At 36.4% G+C, this 15,361-nt stretch overlaps 1 protein-coding gene across 1 annotated transcript in view; it reads right to left on the bottom strand.

The window, feature by feature from the left end:
• LOC127850587 (PAX3- and PAX7-binding protein 1-like) overlaps positions 1 to 15,361 on the bottom strand; it is a 38,506-nt gene that overhangs the window by 13,575 nt on the left and 9,570 nt on the right. Inside the window, exons 4-11 of the mRNA XM_052383715.1 lie at positions 14,214 to 14,343; positions 13,246 to 13,361; positions 11,694 to 11,770; positions 7,791 to 7,984; positions 6,274 to 6,463; positions 2,757 to 2,874; positions 2,277 to 2,349; positions 1,097 to 1,209 (exon numbers count right to left, since the gene is read on the bottom strand). Of these exons, the coding sequence (XP_052239675.1) occupies positions 1,097 to 1,209; positions 2,277 to 2,349; positions 2,757 to 2,874; positions 6,274 to 6,463; positions 7,791 to 7,984; positions 11,694 to 11,770; positions 13,246 to 13,361; positions 14,214 to 14,343 (1,011 nt within the window). The remainder of the gene's footprint in view (positions 1 to 1,096; positions 1,210 to 2,276; positions 2,350 to 2,756; positions 2,875 to 6,273; positions 6,464 to 7,790; positions 7,985 to 11,693; positions 11,771 to 13,245; positions 13,362 to 14,213; positions 14,344 to 15,361) is intronic.

A 15,361-nucleotide genomic window follows, 5' to 3' on the forward strand; every position in this document is an offset into this window, starting at 1 on the left:
GGTAGTGAAGTCTGCAGTGTACAAATGCTAAGGAAAAAAACAAGGCACTATTGTTACTTCAAAAAAAAACTTGTCAATAATTTTAAAAGTTACATAAGAAATAAATATTTATGCTCCTGAAGAGGTGCTAGCAGACAGTCAGCATGGGTTGTCAGGTCTCATCTAGATGAATGCATCTTAACAGGGATACAGTCATGCCATAGATTCATTCATCCTGCAAGTTTACTAAATAAACTCTTTAAAAAAAAAAAATTCTCCATTGAAAATGAAAAAGTAGGAATAGTAGGAAGATTTGGTAAAAAAATAGGAAAAAGTAGGATCCTGATGAAAAAGTAGGAAATAGTAGGAAAAAGTAGGAAAAAGTATGACCGCTTGACAGCCTGTTTGAGCATCAAATCACTTGATTTACCTAAATAAACATATAAACAAATAAACCTAAAAAACCATAGAAAGATTTTTCAATTCAATGTCGAAAATATTCAACCGGTGCCCGCCATTTTTGTTGATAATCTCACTGTGTAACATAGTGGGTGGGGTACACATGATGAAAAACGCCGGAATAAGGAGAACATTTAAATACAGGGGTTTATTGCATGAACCTTCATTTGTAAGGTAAGATAAGATGATTAAACTTTCAAACTCGAAACCACGTTGTTTGTATTCGTCAAATATTCGGTTCGAGAGGTGGCGAATAACGAATATGCTTCCTCCACAGCCGTATTGGAGTAATTCAAATATTCTAATGTATCGTTACAGCCCTAATTATCACTGAATAATTATTGCAATGATTTGGGAAATTTATGATGAAAACACAAATTTCAAAGAAAATATCATTTCCACCAAATTTTTGGCTAAACTTTGTAATTTCAAAGTGATTTTATTGATACTAGTATTTGACATGATTTGAGAACTACAATAATGCATTTTTAACAGTCAAACCATATATATTATATATATATGACATATATATCTCCCCTGTTTCATGGTATATTTTAGTAATTTTATACTGATTTTTAATGAATGTGATATTTGCTTCAAGGACTACTAAAATTATGAAATAACAACTGTCACAGCAAATCTGAACATATATTTCCACCTCTTTCCTGGTTAAACTTTGTAATTTCAGACTGATTTTCCTCATCATCCGAAGACAGGCCCTCGTGATGGCCACTGATGCTCTTGCCTTCACGCGCACGTCTCCTTCTAGCCCTGCAGTGTAAGACATGGTTTCATTTGAGGTTTTACAAGTTAATTTATCTAAAGTGGTGATAGCGTACCAGTCTCTATTAAGCCCGGAATATAACTGGGAAAACAAGTTCCTATAACAACGACCCAAAACTGCCTTCATTCTTTAAAGCCGTGTTCTGGGAAAACTGGGATTAATGCAAGTTTATATAGAGAATACTAGGTCGGTGCCGAATAAAGCAAAGTTTATTTTGCGAGGCTTAGAAAATCTGAACCACGAGCCTTGGCGAGTGGTTCAGATTTTCGTGCCGAGCAAGATAAACTTTGCTTTATTCGGCACCGACCTAGTATTCGATTTATCCCATCAATTTTCTAAGTCGTAAATTATTTCTTTAAACATAGAATAGAAAAATCAAACTAGACGGAAAATCCCAAAGATATTTTAAGCAAACATTGTTTCATTATTTTAATCGTGTCGAGCCTAATACATTACAAAAAGATCAGTAACCAACCTGTTTTTCGTTTATCATACCTCTACGTCCCCGATTTTTAAGAAATAATGAAAAAAAGACACTAAACAACTGCATCTTTAGCGTGAAACAACATGCATTGTGTCGTATGACGTATTAATAATGACGTCACGAGTACGCGCACTTAATATTTGTAAATAATGTTTATTTGCTTTTTGAGTTGCATTATGTGTAAAAACTATATTACATCTTGGTATCAAATTGTTTGTTTTGTTAAATCTGATTCGATTTTACTAAAAATGATTACTTTATAGTTGATTCGGAGTAATATGAACATTCTTCGCCGCGCGTGACAGCTATATTTCAGCACTGCTGAAATAAAGGTAAATTTATTCCACAGTGGTTTATTTCGACAATGCACGTCTGATGATGGGATAAAAAGTGTTGTCCCATATAAGCCTGTTTATTCCACACAGACTAATCAGCAACAACACTGTATGCCTTGATTGGATTTTCATTTAGAAAAGACTTTAATCATATGAACAATTTCATAAAAGCTGATGTTTCCTCCCTGATTAGCCTGTGCGGACAAAACACAGGTCCCTGTAAATTGGTACCTACCTCCTGGCCTCTCGTTCTGCAATTCTCCTCTGTCTAGCCTGGTCCTCATTGTCCACAACCACAGGGGCCTTACCTGCACAGCAAGAAAACAGGCCATAAACACTGCCCATGACAATATGAACCACCTTTAGTTGCTTATAAATGGATTGTAGGAAACAAATTTGAAACCTATATACATACCTCGTTATTAAACAGAATGAGACATTTTTTGGCAATCCTTCCAGTAACTTAAATAAGCAACCCCACCCACCAATGCAATGTTTAAAATAAAATAATTATCATACATTTAGTAAATTTACAAAACAATAACATGTAAACAGGTAAAGAAAAAGACTGATATGAAAAATCCACAAAAAAAACTCCATAATTATCTCCAACACAAAATTATATATGCCAATATACCGCGACAATGTGACACAATTAATGAAATGCCGAGTGCCACTAGATACAACGTCAGTGAAGTGAGCTGTAAATACCGACTTGTCATGTAGGTGTGGCACTGGTCCTGTATATCTTGTTGTCGACGACTCGCAAACTTGGCCGCACGATTGCGCAGCGCATTGTGCATGCGCGTTTCTAACACATTGATAACGGGCACCTGTAAATTGGAAGAGAGGTTAAGTGAGTTTTCTATTATATAATGTTTTAAGAAAAAGGACATTTGTGTTTCTTCCATGATATTCCATATCACTGACAGTGAACTAAAAACAACTTAGACTTTAATTTGATTGTTACAAGACTGGCTAGTGAAATCTTAACAGATTTATTAAATTAATCCATCTATATTAACTTTTATGTAATTCCATAAATTGGAAAAATAATAAAATAAGAACAATCATGTCTAAAAAATTTAAGCAAAACTTTCAAGCTTGAATTTTTGATAAAATGTGTAAAACAAAAGCATTTCGTAGTTCTTGAGAGTAACAAGCGAACAAACTCAACTAGCACAGTTGTCACAAATTTCATAATAGTGCAACAGCCATCTATTTAAAACTTTTATGAATGAATCACAATAAAACTAAGAATACTGTTTCAAACCAGTTAGAACTTGGTAAGATTTTCCCAACACAATCATGCCTAAGCAACATTTTTCAAATAAAAATAGAAATCGTATTAACTTAAGTATTCCGTGTTCTATAGTGATCTTTTATTCAGTAACAAGATATGGCAGTCATCAAAATTAACAACAAGAGGGCCTGAAAGGCCCAAAGTCGCTCACCTGAGATAACAAGATATTTTTGGGACAAATCTTCTGACCAAGTTTCATGAAGATCGGAAAAATTAATGTGGCCTCTAGAGTGTTAACAAGGTTTTACTATAGCCATATAAGGAAAAATGCCCCGCCCCCTGGCAGCAATGTTTTCAACCAACCGGCATCATTTTTGAACTCGTCCAAGATATTATCAGGATGAATCTTCTGACCAAGTTTCACGAAGATCGGACAGTAAATGTGGCCTCTAGAGTGTTAACAAGATTTTACAATAGCCATATAAGAAAAAAAGCCCCGCCCCTTGGAAGCCATGTTTTTCAAGAAAACATAATTATTTTCGAAATCATCCAAGATATCATTGAGACCAATCTTCTGACCACATTTCATGAAGATTGGACAATGAATGTGGCCTTGAGAGTGTTAACAAGGTTTTACTATAGCCATATAAGGAAAAATGCCCCGCCCCTGGTGGCCATGTTTTTTAAGCAACCAAAACCATTTTCAAACTCATCCAAGATATCATTGGGACAAATCTTCTGGCCAAGTTTCATGATGATCGGAAAATAAATGTGACCTCTAGAGTGTTAGCAAGCTTTTACAATAGCCATATAAGGAAAAATGCCCCGCCCCCGTGGTGGCCATGTTTTTCAACCAACCGGCATCATTTTTTAACTCATCCAAGATATTATTGGGATGAATTTTCTGACCAAGTTTCATGAAGATCGGACAATAAATGTGGTCTCTAGAGTGTTAACAAGATTTTACTGAAGCCATATAAGGAAAAATGCCCCGCCCCTTGGCAGCCATGTTTTTCAAGCAAATGTAATCATTTTCGAACTCATCCAAGATATCAATAAGACAAATCTTCTGACCATATTTAATAAAGATTGGACAATAAATGTGGCCTCTAGAGTGTTAACAAGGTTTTACAAAAGCCATATATAGCCTTATACGGAAAAATGCCCCGCCCCCTGGTGGCCATGTTTTTAAAGAAACCAAAACAATTTTCGAACTCATCCAAGATATAATTGGGACAAATCTTCTGACCAAGTTTCATGAAGATCGGATAATAAATGTGGCCTCTATAGTGTTAACAAGGTTTTACTATAGCCATATAAGGAAAAATGCCCCGCCCCCCTGGCGGCCATGTTTTTCAACCAACCGGCATCAATTTCGAACTCGTCTAAGATATTATTGGGATGAATCTTATGGCGGGGGATAAAAAGGCAAATGTTGACGCGGCACAACGCCCATTGGACAAAAGGCGATCACAAAAGCTGACCATGAGCACGTTGTGCTCAGGTGAGCTCAAAACCCAGAGCAACCTGCAATGATAAATTCTTTAACCTGGTTTTATCACATTCTCAGTTTCATTAAGGTGGGCGTATACAATTTTCATAATTGTAAGTAATATTTAAAGAATTCAGGGTTGCTTGTTGGAAGAGCTTATTTCAATGACTGAGTATTGAACAAGTTATGCTAAAGGAAATACCTAAGTACATGTTACATTAAGTCCTTGAACTGTGAATGTCAAGACTAAACATTGTTAATAATTTATTTTGAATCCTAGACCATCATCTTATAAAGCTTAAAACACCTCTACACAAATAAATGTATGGATGAAATGCTGTATAATCTTGGGTTCTGTTAATGTGTTTTTCTCATTATTCTAAAGAGTGACATTCTGGGAAAACTGGGCTTAATGCGTGTGAGTAAACTTTCCGCCTTCACTAAATTTTCATTTAAAAAAACACTTCCTTTAAATGAAAATTTCCATAAATCCTTAAATTGTTGTCCCTGATTAGCCTTAGCTGACTGCACAGGTTAATAATGGCCAACACTTAAAGCTCATGAATAAAGACCCTAATCCTTGGCACGAGGCTCGATTAAGGTACCAAAAACTGAATAATCGATGTACAACATATGCTAAGATTCTTGCGATTATTTTCTTAAAGTAAACTTTTCTTGCAGATTCACTATACATATAATTTTTAGTAATAACAAGATTTTTTCTAGAGTACGACACACATAACAAGTTACATTAGCTATTTAAATTCTTGTATTGGTAGTGATTTCAACGAGATTAAACATGTTTCTATATCCTATATATAAGCCTCACTCTTGAAAAACTGGGCTTAATGTATGTGCATAAAGTATTGTCCCAAATTAGCCTGTGCAGTCCAGACAGTTTAATTAGAGACAACACTTTCCTTTCATGGTATTATTCTTAGCAAAATTCAAGTTTAGCCAGAAAGTGTTGTCCCTGATAAGCCAATGCGGGCTAATCTGGGACAACACTAAGCATATAATTATTATATTAGGCCCTTTTTTCCCAGAGCAAAGCTAATATCACATCTGGAAATATAATTGAGAGAGAGGTAAAGAGAGGAAGACAGATGCAAGGATGACACACATATCCAGAAAAAGCATGGCCCCTTGTGTACCTAAATTAAGGAAGTATTGCAGTATTGATTATATGATTTTAAACATACAGGAACATGTAGGTCAACGTCTTTTTTTTTTTTTAAAGAAGAACGGTTAATACAAAAAACTATCCTATTTCTGCTATTTAGTCCATCATAATCTAAATCAAGATTTGTCCCACAGTAAAAGTACATACTAATGCGTGACTTAATCCACCAACTATGTTTTTAAACTTTTGGGATTTAATTTCATAGCAAGGCCGTTTTACATGTTGTTGTACACTGAAATTGCATGAGATCTCTTTTCAAATTTCAAAATCCTAAAGTCACAAGGGGCCTACGCAACATGTATTTAGGTACCCACCTTTTCATTCAAACATTCAACCAAGTCGCGAACATACCCCCTCATTTCTTGGAAGAACTTAAAGCGTTCTTCCAACCTAGGCACGGAGGCCTCGCAAGTGACAATTGAGTCTTTTGAGTCTTCCATGTCGTGCTCGAGCTTGTCTGCCTCCTGACGGTGAACCCTGTGTACCTCGTCCATTGTGCTCAACCTGAAACAAGAGCCTTGTTATGGGAAAACTGGGCTTAATGCGTTCCTGATTAGCCTGTGCAGGCCGCATAATAAATCAGGGACACCACGTTTGGCTTACATGGAATTTTTAAGTTGAAGGAAGTCTCTTCTTAATAAAAATCCAGTTTAAACAGAAAGTGTTATCCATGAATAGCCTGTGCAGACTGCACAGGCAAATCTGGGATGACACTTTGTGCACATGTGCCCAATTTTACAGGAGACAGGCTCAGGTAGTCTTGAGGATTAATTATCCAAATTATCACCAGCACGTCTGGGATGGTGGGCACATAACCTCAAGGCTTTCCTTCCAAATAAATGAAATCCAGATGGGCACAATTTTGGACAGACCTTTGCGATCTATAGGTACAAACAAAGCTGAAACCATTTACTTAACAACATTATTTTTAAAGAGAAAATCCAAAGTTGAATGTCAAGTGATTTTGAAAGGGTTTGAAATAAGTCAGCTTAGTTTTTGCCACAAGAATAGTGGGGCCTTCTAGAATCTTGTGAAAAAAATTGATTCCAAAAGCATTTAATATTTGAAATATGACCATAAAAATGGCATTGATTTTAATGATTTATTCACAATTCTTATGCGCCACATCTGCTCAAAGAATTGCTTTAAAAACCTGTTCATACTGCTTTTGTAGTTGTACAACTTAAGTAGTATATGGGGTCTTAAATGTTTTATATACACTGTAATATAGCCATCTAATCTGTTAAAATACATCTCAATTTACAATATGCTATTTTATACGAGATTTAAACATACACTCACCTTGGACACTTGGGTAACACCAAACCATAAAGTTTTTTAAGTGTGTGAAATAATAAGCTTTAAGAAAGACTACACAATTAACTTAAATAACGCTCACAATACATCATACTCAATAATAATTTAAACATGATATGTGTTTGTCAGAAACACTATGTCCCCTACTGCGCCGCTTTGAAGCTATTTATATGACCTTTGACCTTGAAGGATAACCTTGACCTTTCACCACTCAAAATGAGCAGCTCCACGAGATACACATGCATGCCAAATATGAAGTTGCTATCTTCAATATTGCAAATGTTATGGTAAAATGTTGAAGTTGGAGCAAACAAACACACAAACCAACCAACAGACAGGGCAAAAACAATATGTCCCCCACTATAGTGGTGAGGGACATAAAAATGTTTGTGTTTTTTCAATGATATCATATATCTGCATACCTGAAAACACACATAATCATGTTGCCCATGTAAATTCTAAAATTGTCTTGTACATGAACCAAATAAATGAACATTCAGAAAAACAGGAAAACCTCTCTTTTAGGCGTTTTATAAGCCCATCCAGGGTAATGTTTTCAGTGGCCGAGAGGGGCAAACGTCGAGGTACTTGTGCCATGACTGCGTCGCCAGGGAAAGGCTTGATGCCATGGTAACCGTTGTTGTACATCGCATCAGGCATCGACTGGCTGTCCTGCTCCATGTTGAGGAGGTCGTTGGATGAAGACACCTGAGAATAAACATATCAGGAATAGCTAGAATAGATGGGAGATTCAATCAAGATGTCTGCTTTGTTAAAATTTATTTGTCAGACTGAAAGAAATTATCTTAATTGCTTTATGCCACTTTAGTTTGCATCACCAACAAAAACCATATGGTGTATTTGACCTGGTTTTTGTGTTTGATTTTGGCAATGTGATGGTATTAATCAAATACACACTCTCATTCTCTGAAATGAGTTCTAAAATTGAAATCAAATATTACCAAGAGCTGTTTCAACTAGTGCTGCAACAATACCCCAACAAGAGGCCCATGAGGGCCTGAATCGCTCTACTGGCTGGAATCAATAGAGCTCAAGCCCTTGATAGTATGAACAATCTGAGTAAGTTTTAAATAAAAAGACCCAAAATGGGAAATTTATCGCATAAACAAGAAGAAACATATAATTTAAACTTCAAATGGCTCCTTTTCAGCAATAAGTTGGACAAATTTTCTTCACTCTCAATGGGGTTCTGGCTCTTGATGATATAAACATCTGTTAAGTTTCAAAAGGATAGAACTTTATATGTAAACAAACAAGAAATGTTTTTGTCGGAAACACTATGTCCCCTTCTGCGCCGCTTAGATTTTTTTTTGGACCTTTCACCTTGAAGGATGACCTTGACCTTTCACCACTCAAAATGTGCAGCTCCATGAGAAACACATGCATGCCAAATTTAAAGTTGCTTTCTTCAATATTGCAAAAGTTATGGCAAAATGTTAAAGATTTTCATGTTTTTCCTCAAATTCAAGGGGAGATAACTCTGGACTTATAACTCTGATATTGCTCATTTTCAATAGGGTTTGACTCATCATTCAGATAAAGACACTGTGCAAGTTGGGAAATGATTGGATGAAAACTGTGGACTTAATTGCGTAAACAAGCCTTATTTCACAATTTTCTCAAATTCAAGGGGAGATAATTCTGGACTTTTTACTCTGATGTAACCAATTTTCAATAGGGTTCGAGTCCTCGTTAATATAAAGACACTGAACAAGTTTGAAAAGAATCGGATGAAAACTGTGGACTTAATTGCGTAAACAAGCCTTATTTCACAATTTTCTCAAATTCAAGGGGAGAATATGTCTGGACTTTTTACTCTGATGTAACCCATTTTCAATAGGGTTTGAGTCCTCATTAATATAAAGACACTGAACAAGTTTGAAAATAATCGGATGAAAACTGTGGACTTTATTGCGTAAACAAGTCTTATTTCACAATTTTCTCAAATTCAAGGGGAGATAGTTCTGGACTTTTTACTCTGATGTAACCCATTTTCAATAGGGTTCGAGTCCTCATTAATATAAAGACACTGAACAAGTTTGAAAAGAATCTGATGAAAACTGTGGACTTTATCGCTTAAACAAAAAAAGTCTAACGCACGCACGGACGGACGACGGAAACCACGCCATGACATAAGCTCTTCAGGCCTTCAGCCAGTATTGCTAACTTGTACCAGAATTATAACTCGCCAGCTAATCACCAAAACCAACTTAATTACATGAACATAACCTTTGTATTGTATTTTTAGATTCTAGTTATATCCTATTGGCTATTGTAGCCCTTTTAACAAAATGCTTTATTAACACAATTAACTCTTTTTTTTTGGCTTTACAAAGCATTTTGTTATGAAAGATTAGTATTGTCATCTAAGTGCAAGTACAAATTGGAATTGAAGCCACTACATTTGACACCATCCTAACACCGCTTACGATATCCTACCCCTTCCTCGATCTCATTCATTTCACTCGTATTTTTAAGACTAAAATATGCCCAAACAACACTTTTTCCCTTGGAATTGTCTATAAAGTCAAACTCGGCGCTCGTTTGTCTGCCATTTTGAGAACTATTATAAAAGCCAACAAGAAGAATAATAACCAGAAAGAGAATTGTGGATGTTTAAAAGCCAGTCGTGTAAGTTATCAAAATGCTGTTATGTATTTTTTTTTTATCATTTTTCTGTTTAGAATAACATCAATTTAAATTTGTATTATGTAATTAATTTTTTTTTTTCCGTATTTCCACAAGCTTCATCTTAAATTTCACAGTATGACATGCAAAAGCAGATATTGCGGACTCCCATGTTACAACGCTACTCCTTATAATAGACTTTTTAGAAAGCTATTTTTACGTTACAATTTATTTTTACTGAACAGTTAACACCAATTTGTTTTGTTTACCTTGATATAATTATTTCTGATAGCTTTTCTTGACGAAATGTGTATGAATTTTTATAATTTTCTTACCGGTATGATGAAAATCGTATCGCAATACAATATGCGGATTGTGTATTGCGATATATACCGATATACCGGTACACTGTAACTCCAATATAACGCGCTCCATTATAACGCTGAATCCAATATAACGCGGACGGTACTTGGATCCCATTTCTTCTCCAACCTTCCATTTGATTTCTGATTCAAATCCGTAATATGCAACTTCATGTATTTTCAGACAATTCAAAGATGGCGGCAATCACATGTTGATTGCTTTATTCAACCGTCCGTTGAACTGATTATAATCGCCTCGAGGTTGAACAACACCGACAGCTAATTGGTGTTAATCTGTTGTGTAATGTCAATGAAGGTGTGAAAAACTCGAGTGTCAGTGTTTATTACATGTATTCCTCATCAGAGCGGCTCAGTGCGATAATTTCCATAAGTTAAGTGCAAGCGGGATAGTTATACAATTAAAGTAATTCAAAACGATTGAAACATTCTTACTTTGATAAGGTTGCAGTTTGACAATATTAAATGAGCGGCCGTGAAATATACTGCATACTGTATAAAACAACTTTTTTCTGTCATTTCATTATTATTCTAGTATTATGTCATTTAATCTTTCAGTCCGTGTATAAGAAATTAAATAATGCAGATGATTTATTTACATGCGAACGCAGTGTACCGGTAATTGTTAACAGAGTTTCACTTTCATTTTCGCGCGGTATCAGAAAGTCCCCGGGAAACACGTTTTTTGCATGCGTATGACGCAATAAAACAATTTTTGTACATGAGTCGTATTGCATTCAATCTAAATTTAAAGTCGCTCGTCCAATGAAAGCTCTGCCCCATAATGCACTGTACTCTTAACACTTCTGAAAATGGCATATATGCGTACGGTTGTGTTTACGAATTTCTTAAACTTATATGGTCATTAATGTTCAAGATTATTATTTTTTAAGTGATGTTGCAGTTTATTGGATTATCAGATAAATGTGCACATAAGAAAAGCGGTATGTATCTTGTTATCGATACGATTCGGTTTATATGCATGTATTTGCGTCAACACAGCATGGCAATATACATGACCTATATTATAGGCTATTCTATACCTGTTTTTGTATAGCCCTGCAGTAAATGAGCTCAAAACCTATAACGCGGATCCGTTATAACGCTGTTTCGCGGCTTGGACCCCATTGACCGCGCTATATTGGAGTTACAGTGTATATTGTTGCAGCACTAGTTTCAACACAAGCATGTCAATAACCATAAGGACATGGATGTAATCAAGCTGAAATTATATAAAAAGATCAACTGACTTCCATAATTACAGACAAAACTGTTGAATACTGTGTCAATTCTAACAGAGACAGTGTATGTACCTGCTGTATGGCCGAGACCCCCATACGTATCTGTGTCAAGAACTAGATCAATTCTATCAAGGACAGTGTATGTACCTGCTGTATGGCCGAGACCCCCATACGTATCTGCTGCTCCTCCCACTCCCTCTCCTGGTCACTACCCTCGTCACTGCCTGAAACACACAGGGGAGGTAATTCACAAACAGTTGCAACATATAGGCCTCGTTCTGGGAAAATGGGGCATATCGCATGAGTATAGTGTCATGCCAGATGCGAATGTGCAGTTCACAGGGACCAGACAATCAACTTAGAATGCATTTTTGTTAAGAAAAGACTTCCTTTAATTAAAAATTCCACAATAGAAGAAAGTGGTGCCCCTACTTTGTCTTTGCAGACTGCACGGGCTTATTTGAGACGACACTTTCAGCAAATGCATGAAGCCTGGCTTTTGTTAAGCACGGTTTATAATTATAAATTATTAATAAATAGTTTATTTTGTTTCAGCAAGTTATGCAATGTGGACATTTGAGTTGAACTCTAAATATAATAGAGACATAATTAGCATTTGTTGCTGTTAAAATGCATCTAGACAATGATACCCAGTTTCTTAATCAACCTTTTTAGCAGAACCAGGGCTACTTTTCTTGATTTGGGTCTATGGCAAACCATTTCATATTAAGGAAATAATATATCAACTTAACAAGATGTGTTTGTGAAACACTATGTCCCCGTATATGATGTTTGACCTTGAAGAGTGACCTTGACCCTTCACCACTCAAAATGTGCAGCTCCATGAGATACACATGCATGTCAAATATAAAATTGCTAGCTTCAATATTGCAGAAGTGACATTACATGAGCAATTTTGACCCATATATTTGACCTTGAAGGATGACCTTGACCTTGACCTTTCACCACTCAAAATGTGCAGCTCCATGAAATACACATGCATGCCAAATATCAAGTTGCTATCTTCAATATTGCAAAATAACTCATAAAATGAGCGATTTTTGCCACATATATTTGACCTCTGACCTTGAAGGATGACCTTTCACCACTCAAAATGTGCAGCTCCATGAGATACACAAGCATGCCAAATATCAAGTTGCTATCTTGAATATTGAAATATTGCAAAAGTGTACATTAAATGAGCGATTTTGACCCATATATTTGACCTTTGACCTTGAAGGATGACCTTGACCTTGACCTTTCACCACTCAAAATGTGCAGCTCCATGAGATACATATGCATGCCAAATATCAAGTTTCTGTCTTCAATATTGCAAAAGTTATTGCAAAATGTTAAAGTTGGCGCAAACCAACCAACCAACCAACAGACAGGGCAAAAACAATATGTCCCCCACTACTATAGTGGGGGACATAAAAAAGTGAGAAGGGCAGGACTGCTGTTCATTTTTGATGATGTTTTTCACTTAAATTTGCATGCATTGATCAGTTTTTACTAAACATAAGAATTGTCAATTCCTTTTCTATGATTGTATTATAGTTTGGAAAAACATGTACAATTTCACACATCACTCGCTTCAGTACAACTGAAAGAACATTTTGCTATGTCAATAGCAAAAGATTGTAGTTTCAACAGTACAAATAAGAGCTTTCGTGACATCAAAATCTGCAAGTCAGCATACCATGTTCAGCCCGGAGGAAGTTGTCCCTCATCTTCTGTCTATCTAAGGCCCCAGTGTTAGTGGTGAAGTCAATCCTCTCATCTTCATCATCATCACTTTTGTCGTTATCATCCTCTCTAAGGAGTGAATTACATTGCGTATGTAGAGAATTCATCTCAACGTGTTTTAACTTTAGAACTAAAACCATAGCTTTTGTCGAGGCATAAAATGATTTGGCAACACATATATGACTTCTTTACACTGATAAATTAAAATTGTCTCAAGAAATTATCAGTTGAAAAGGCTCCAGAAATTATTAGTTGCAATGCCTTTATTTTAATTGTTTTTACATCTTTAATTACAATCAACACTCTGCTGTTCTGCAAGGTCTTGAATTACTTATTTCATCTGCATTCTTTTTCCCATCTATTAATTTTGGCAATAATTCTCTAACAACAGCCCATAGTGGATACCTGGCAAACTGTGAGTTGCTGTTCTCTTACAACAGCCCATATTTCACACCTGACGATGCTGTGACTTCATTTCTCTAACAACAGCACATATTGCATACCTGACTAGCCCCAACTTGCAGGTCTCTAACAGCCCATATTGAATACCTGACAAGCCATGACTTGCTGTTCTCTAACGGCCCATATTGCAAACCTGACAAGCCATGACTTGCTGCTCTCTTCCAACAGCCCATATTGAATACCTCACAAGTCGTGACTTGCTGATCTAACAGTTCATATTGAATACCTGACTAGCCATGACTTGCAGGTCTCTAACAGCCCATATTGCATACCTGACAAGCCATGACTTGCTGTCCTCTTACAACAGTCAATATTGCATACCTCTCAAGTCGCGACTTGCTTATCTCTAACAGCCCATATTGAATACTTGACTAGCCATGACTTGCAGGTCTCTAACAGCCCATATTAAATACCTGACAAGCCATGACTTGCTGTTCTCTTACGGCCCATATTGCATACCTGACTAGCCGTGACTTGCTGTTCTCATACTTGACAGTGTCATCGAGTGGCATGAAGTCGCCGGCGTCTCTCGCCATCTGACGCTGCTTCCTAATCTGGTGAATAGTCGTCGCATCTGGGATCTCGCCTCCTACAGAAATAAGAACACTGAGTAAAACAAGCAAATTTGTTGAATTGATATCCCCCGCCAAATATGCTTCTGAACACAAAAGTGTTCGGGATGGAAGAACGGATAGACAACGCCAAAAAAAGCATTTTTTCAAGATACAAAGGGCCATAACTCTGTTATTATAGATGGTGTTCAATGCCATTTGGCGTGCATCATCCTCTTATCCATATATATACTCATTCCAAGTTTCAATGAAATCCGCCAAAGCACTTCCAAGATATGGCTCCGGACACAAAAGTGCCGGAGGAACGGATGGACGGACGGAAAGACGGACGGATGGACAACGCCAAAACAATATTCCTCCGCCTATGGCAGGGGATAACAAGCATAGGTTTAAAGTAATTGTTTTATGTTTGGATCTTTCATGTTTTCAACAGTTTGGTTTTCGGTCACAACATCAGTCTGTAAACCTCCATGTATTAACACATTTCTGGACTTAGTTGCTCTACCAGTATTAAAGGAACATATTAATTAAGTGAATTGACAACTGCCTGACTTAAATCCAACATAGGGGGGAAATGTCAGTAGAAATAAGTTATGTGGCTGAGCCTGGATTTGGACCATCCATCTTCAGACATTTGGTCCAGCGTTCTCCCTACTTACATGTAGGCATACTAGTAAACAAGAGGGTCAATTGAACTGCAGTCTGCTCTTAGCAACTTTTGTATTGTTTTGAAACGATTTTGTATTTAGGGGACCACATGAAATTGAGCCTCATTCTGGGAAAAAAGATATGATGTATGTTCCTAAATTGTCATCACAGATAAGCCTGTGCAATCAGAACATGCTTATCAGAGATGACACTTTCGACTTTTTCTGCTGATATTTTTCATTTAAAGTAAGAATGCTCTTAGCGAAAACACAGATTAGGCATAAAGTTTCGTCTCTGATAACAGTGGCCCAGATAAGCTGCGTATCTGCGTCTTTCACCCTATAAAAATGTTTAAAAACGCAAAGAAATACAATATAATGCGTATTG

This window comes from Dreissena polymorpha, chromosome 11 (assembly GCF_020536995.1).
Source record: "Dreissena polymorpha isolate Duluth1 chromosome 11, UMN_Dpol_1.0, whole genome shotgun sequence".
Lineage (NCBI taxonomy): Eukaryota > Metazoa > Mollusca > Bivalvia > Myida > Dreissenidae > Dreissena > Dreissena polymorpha.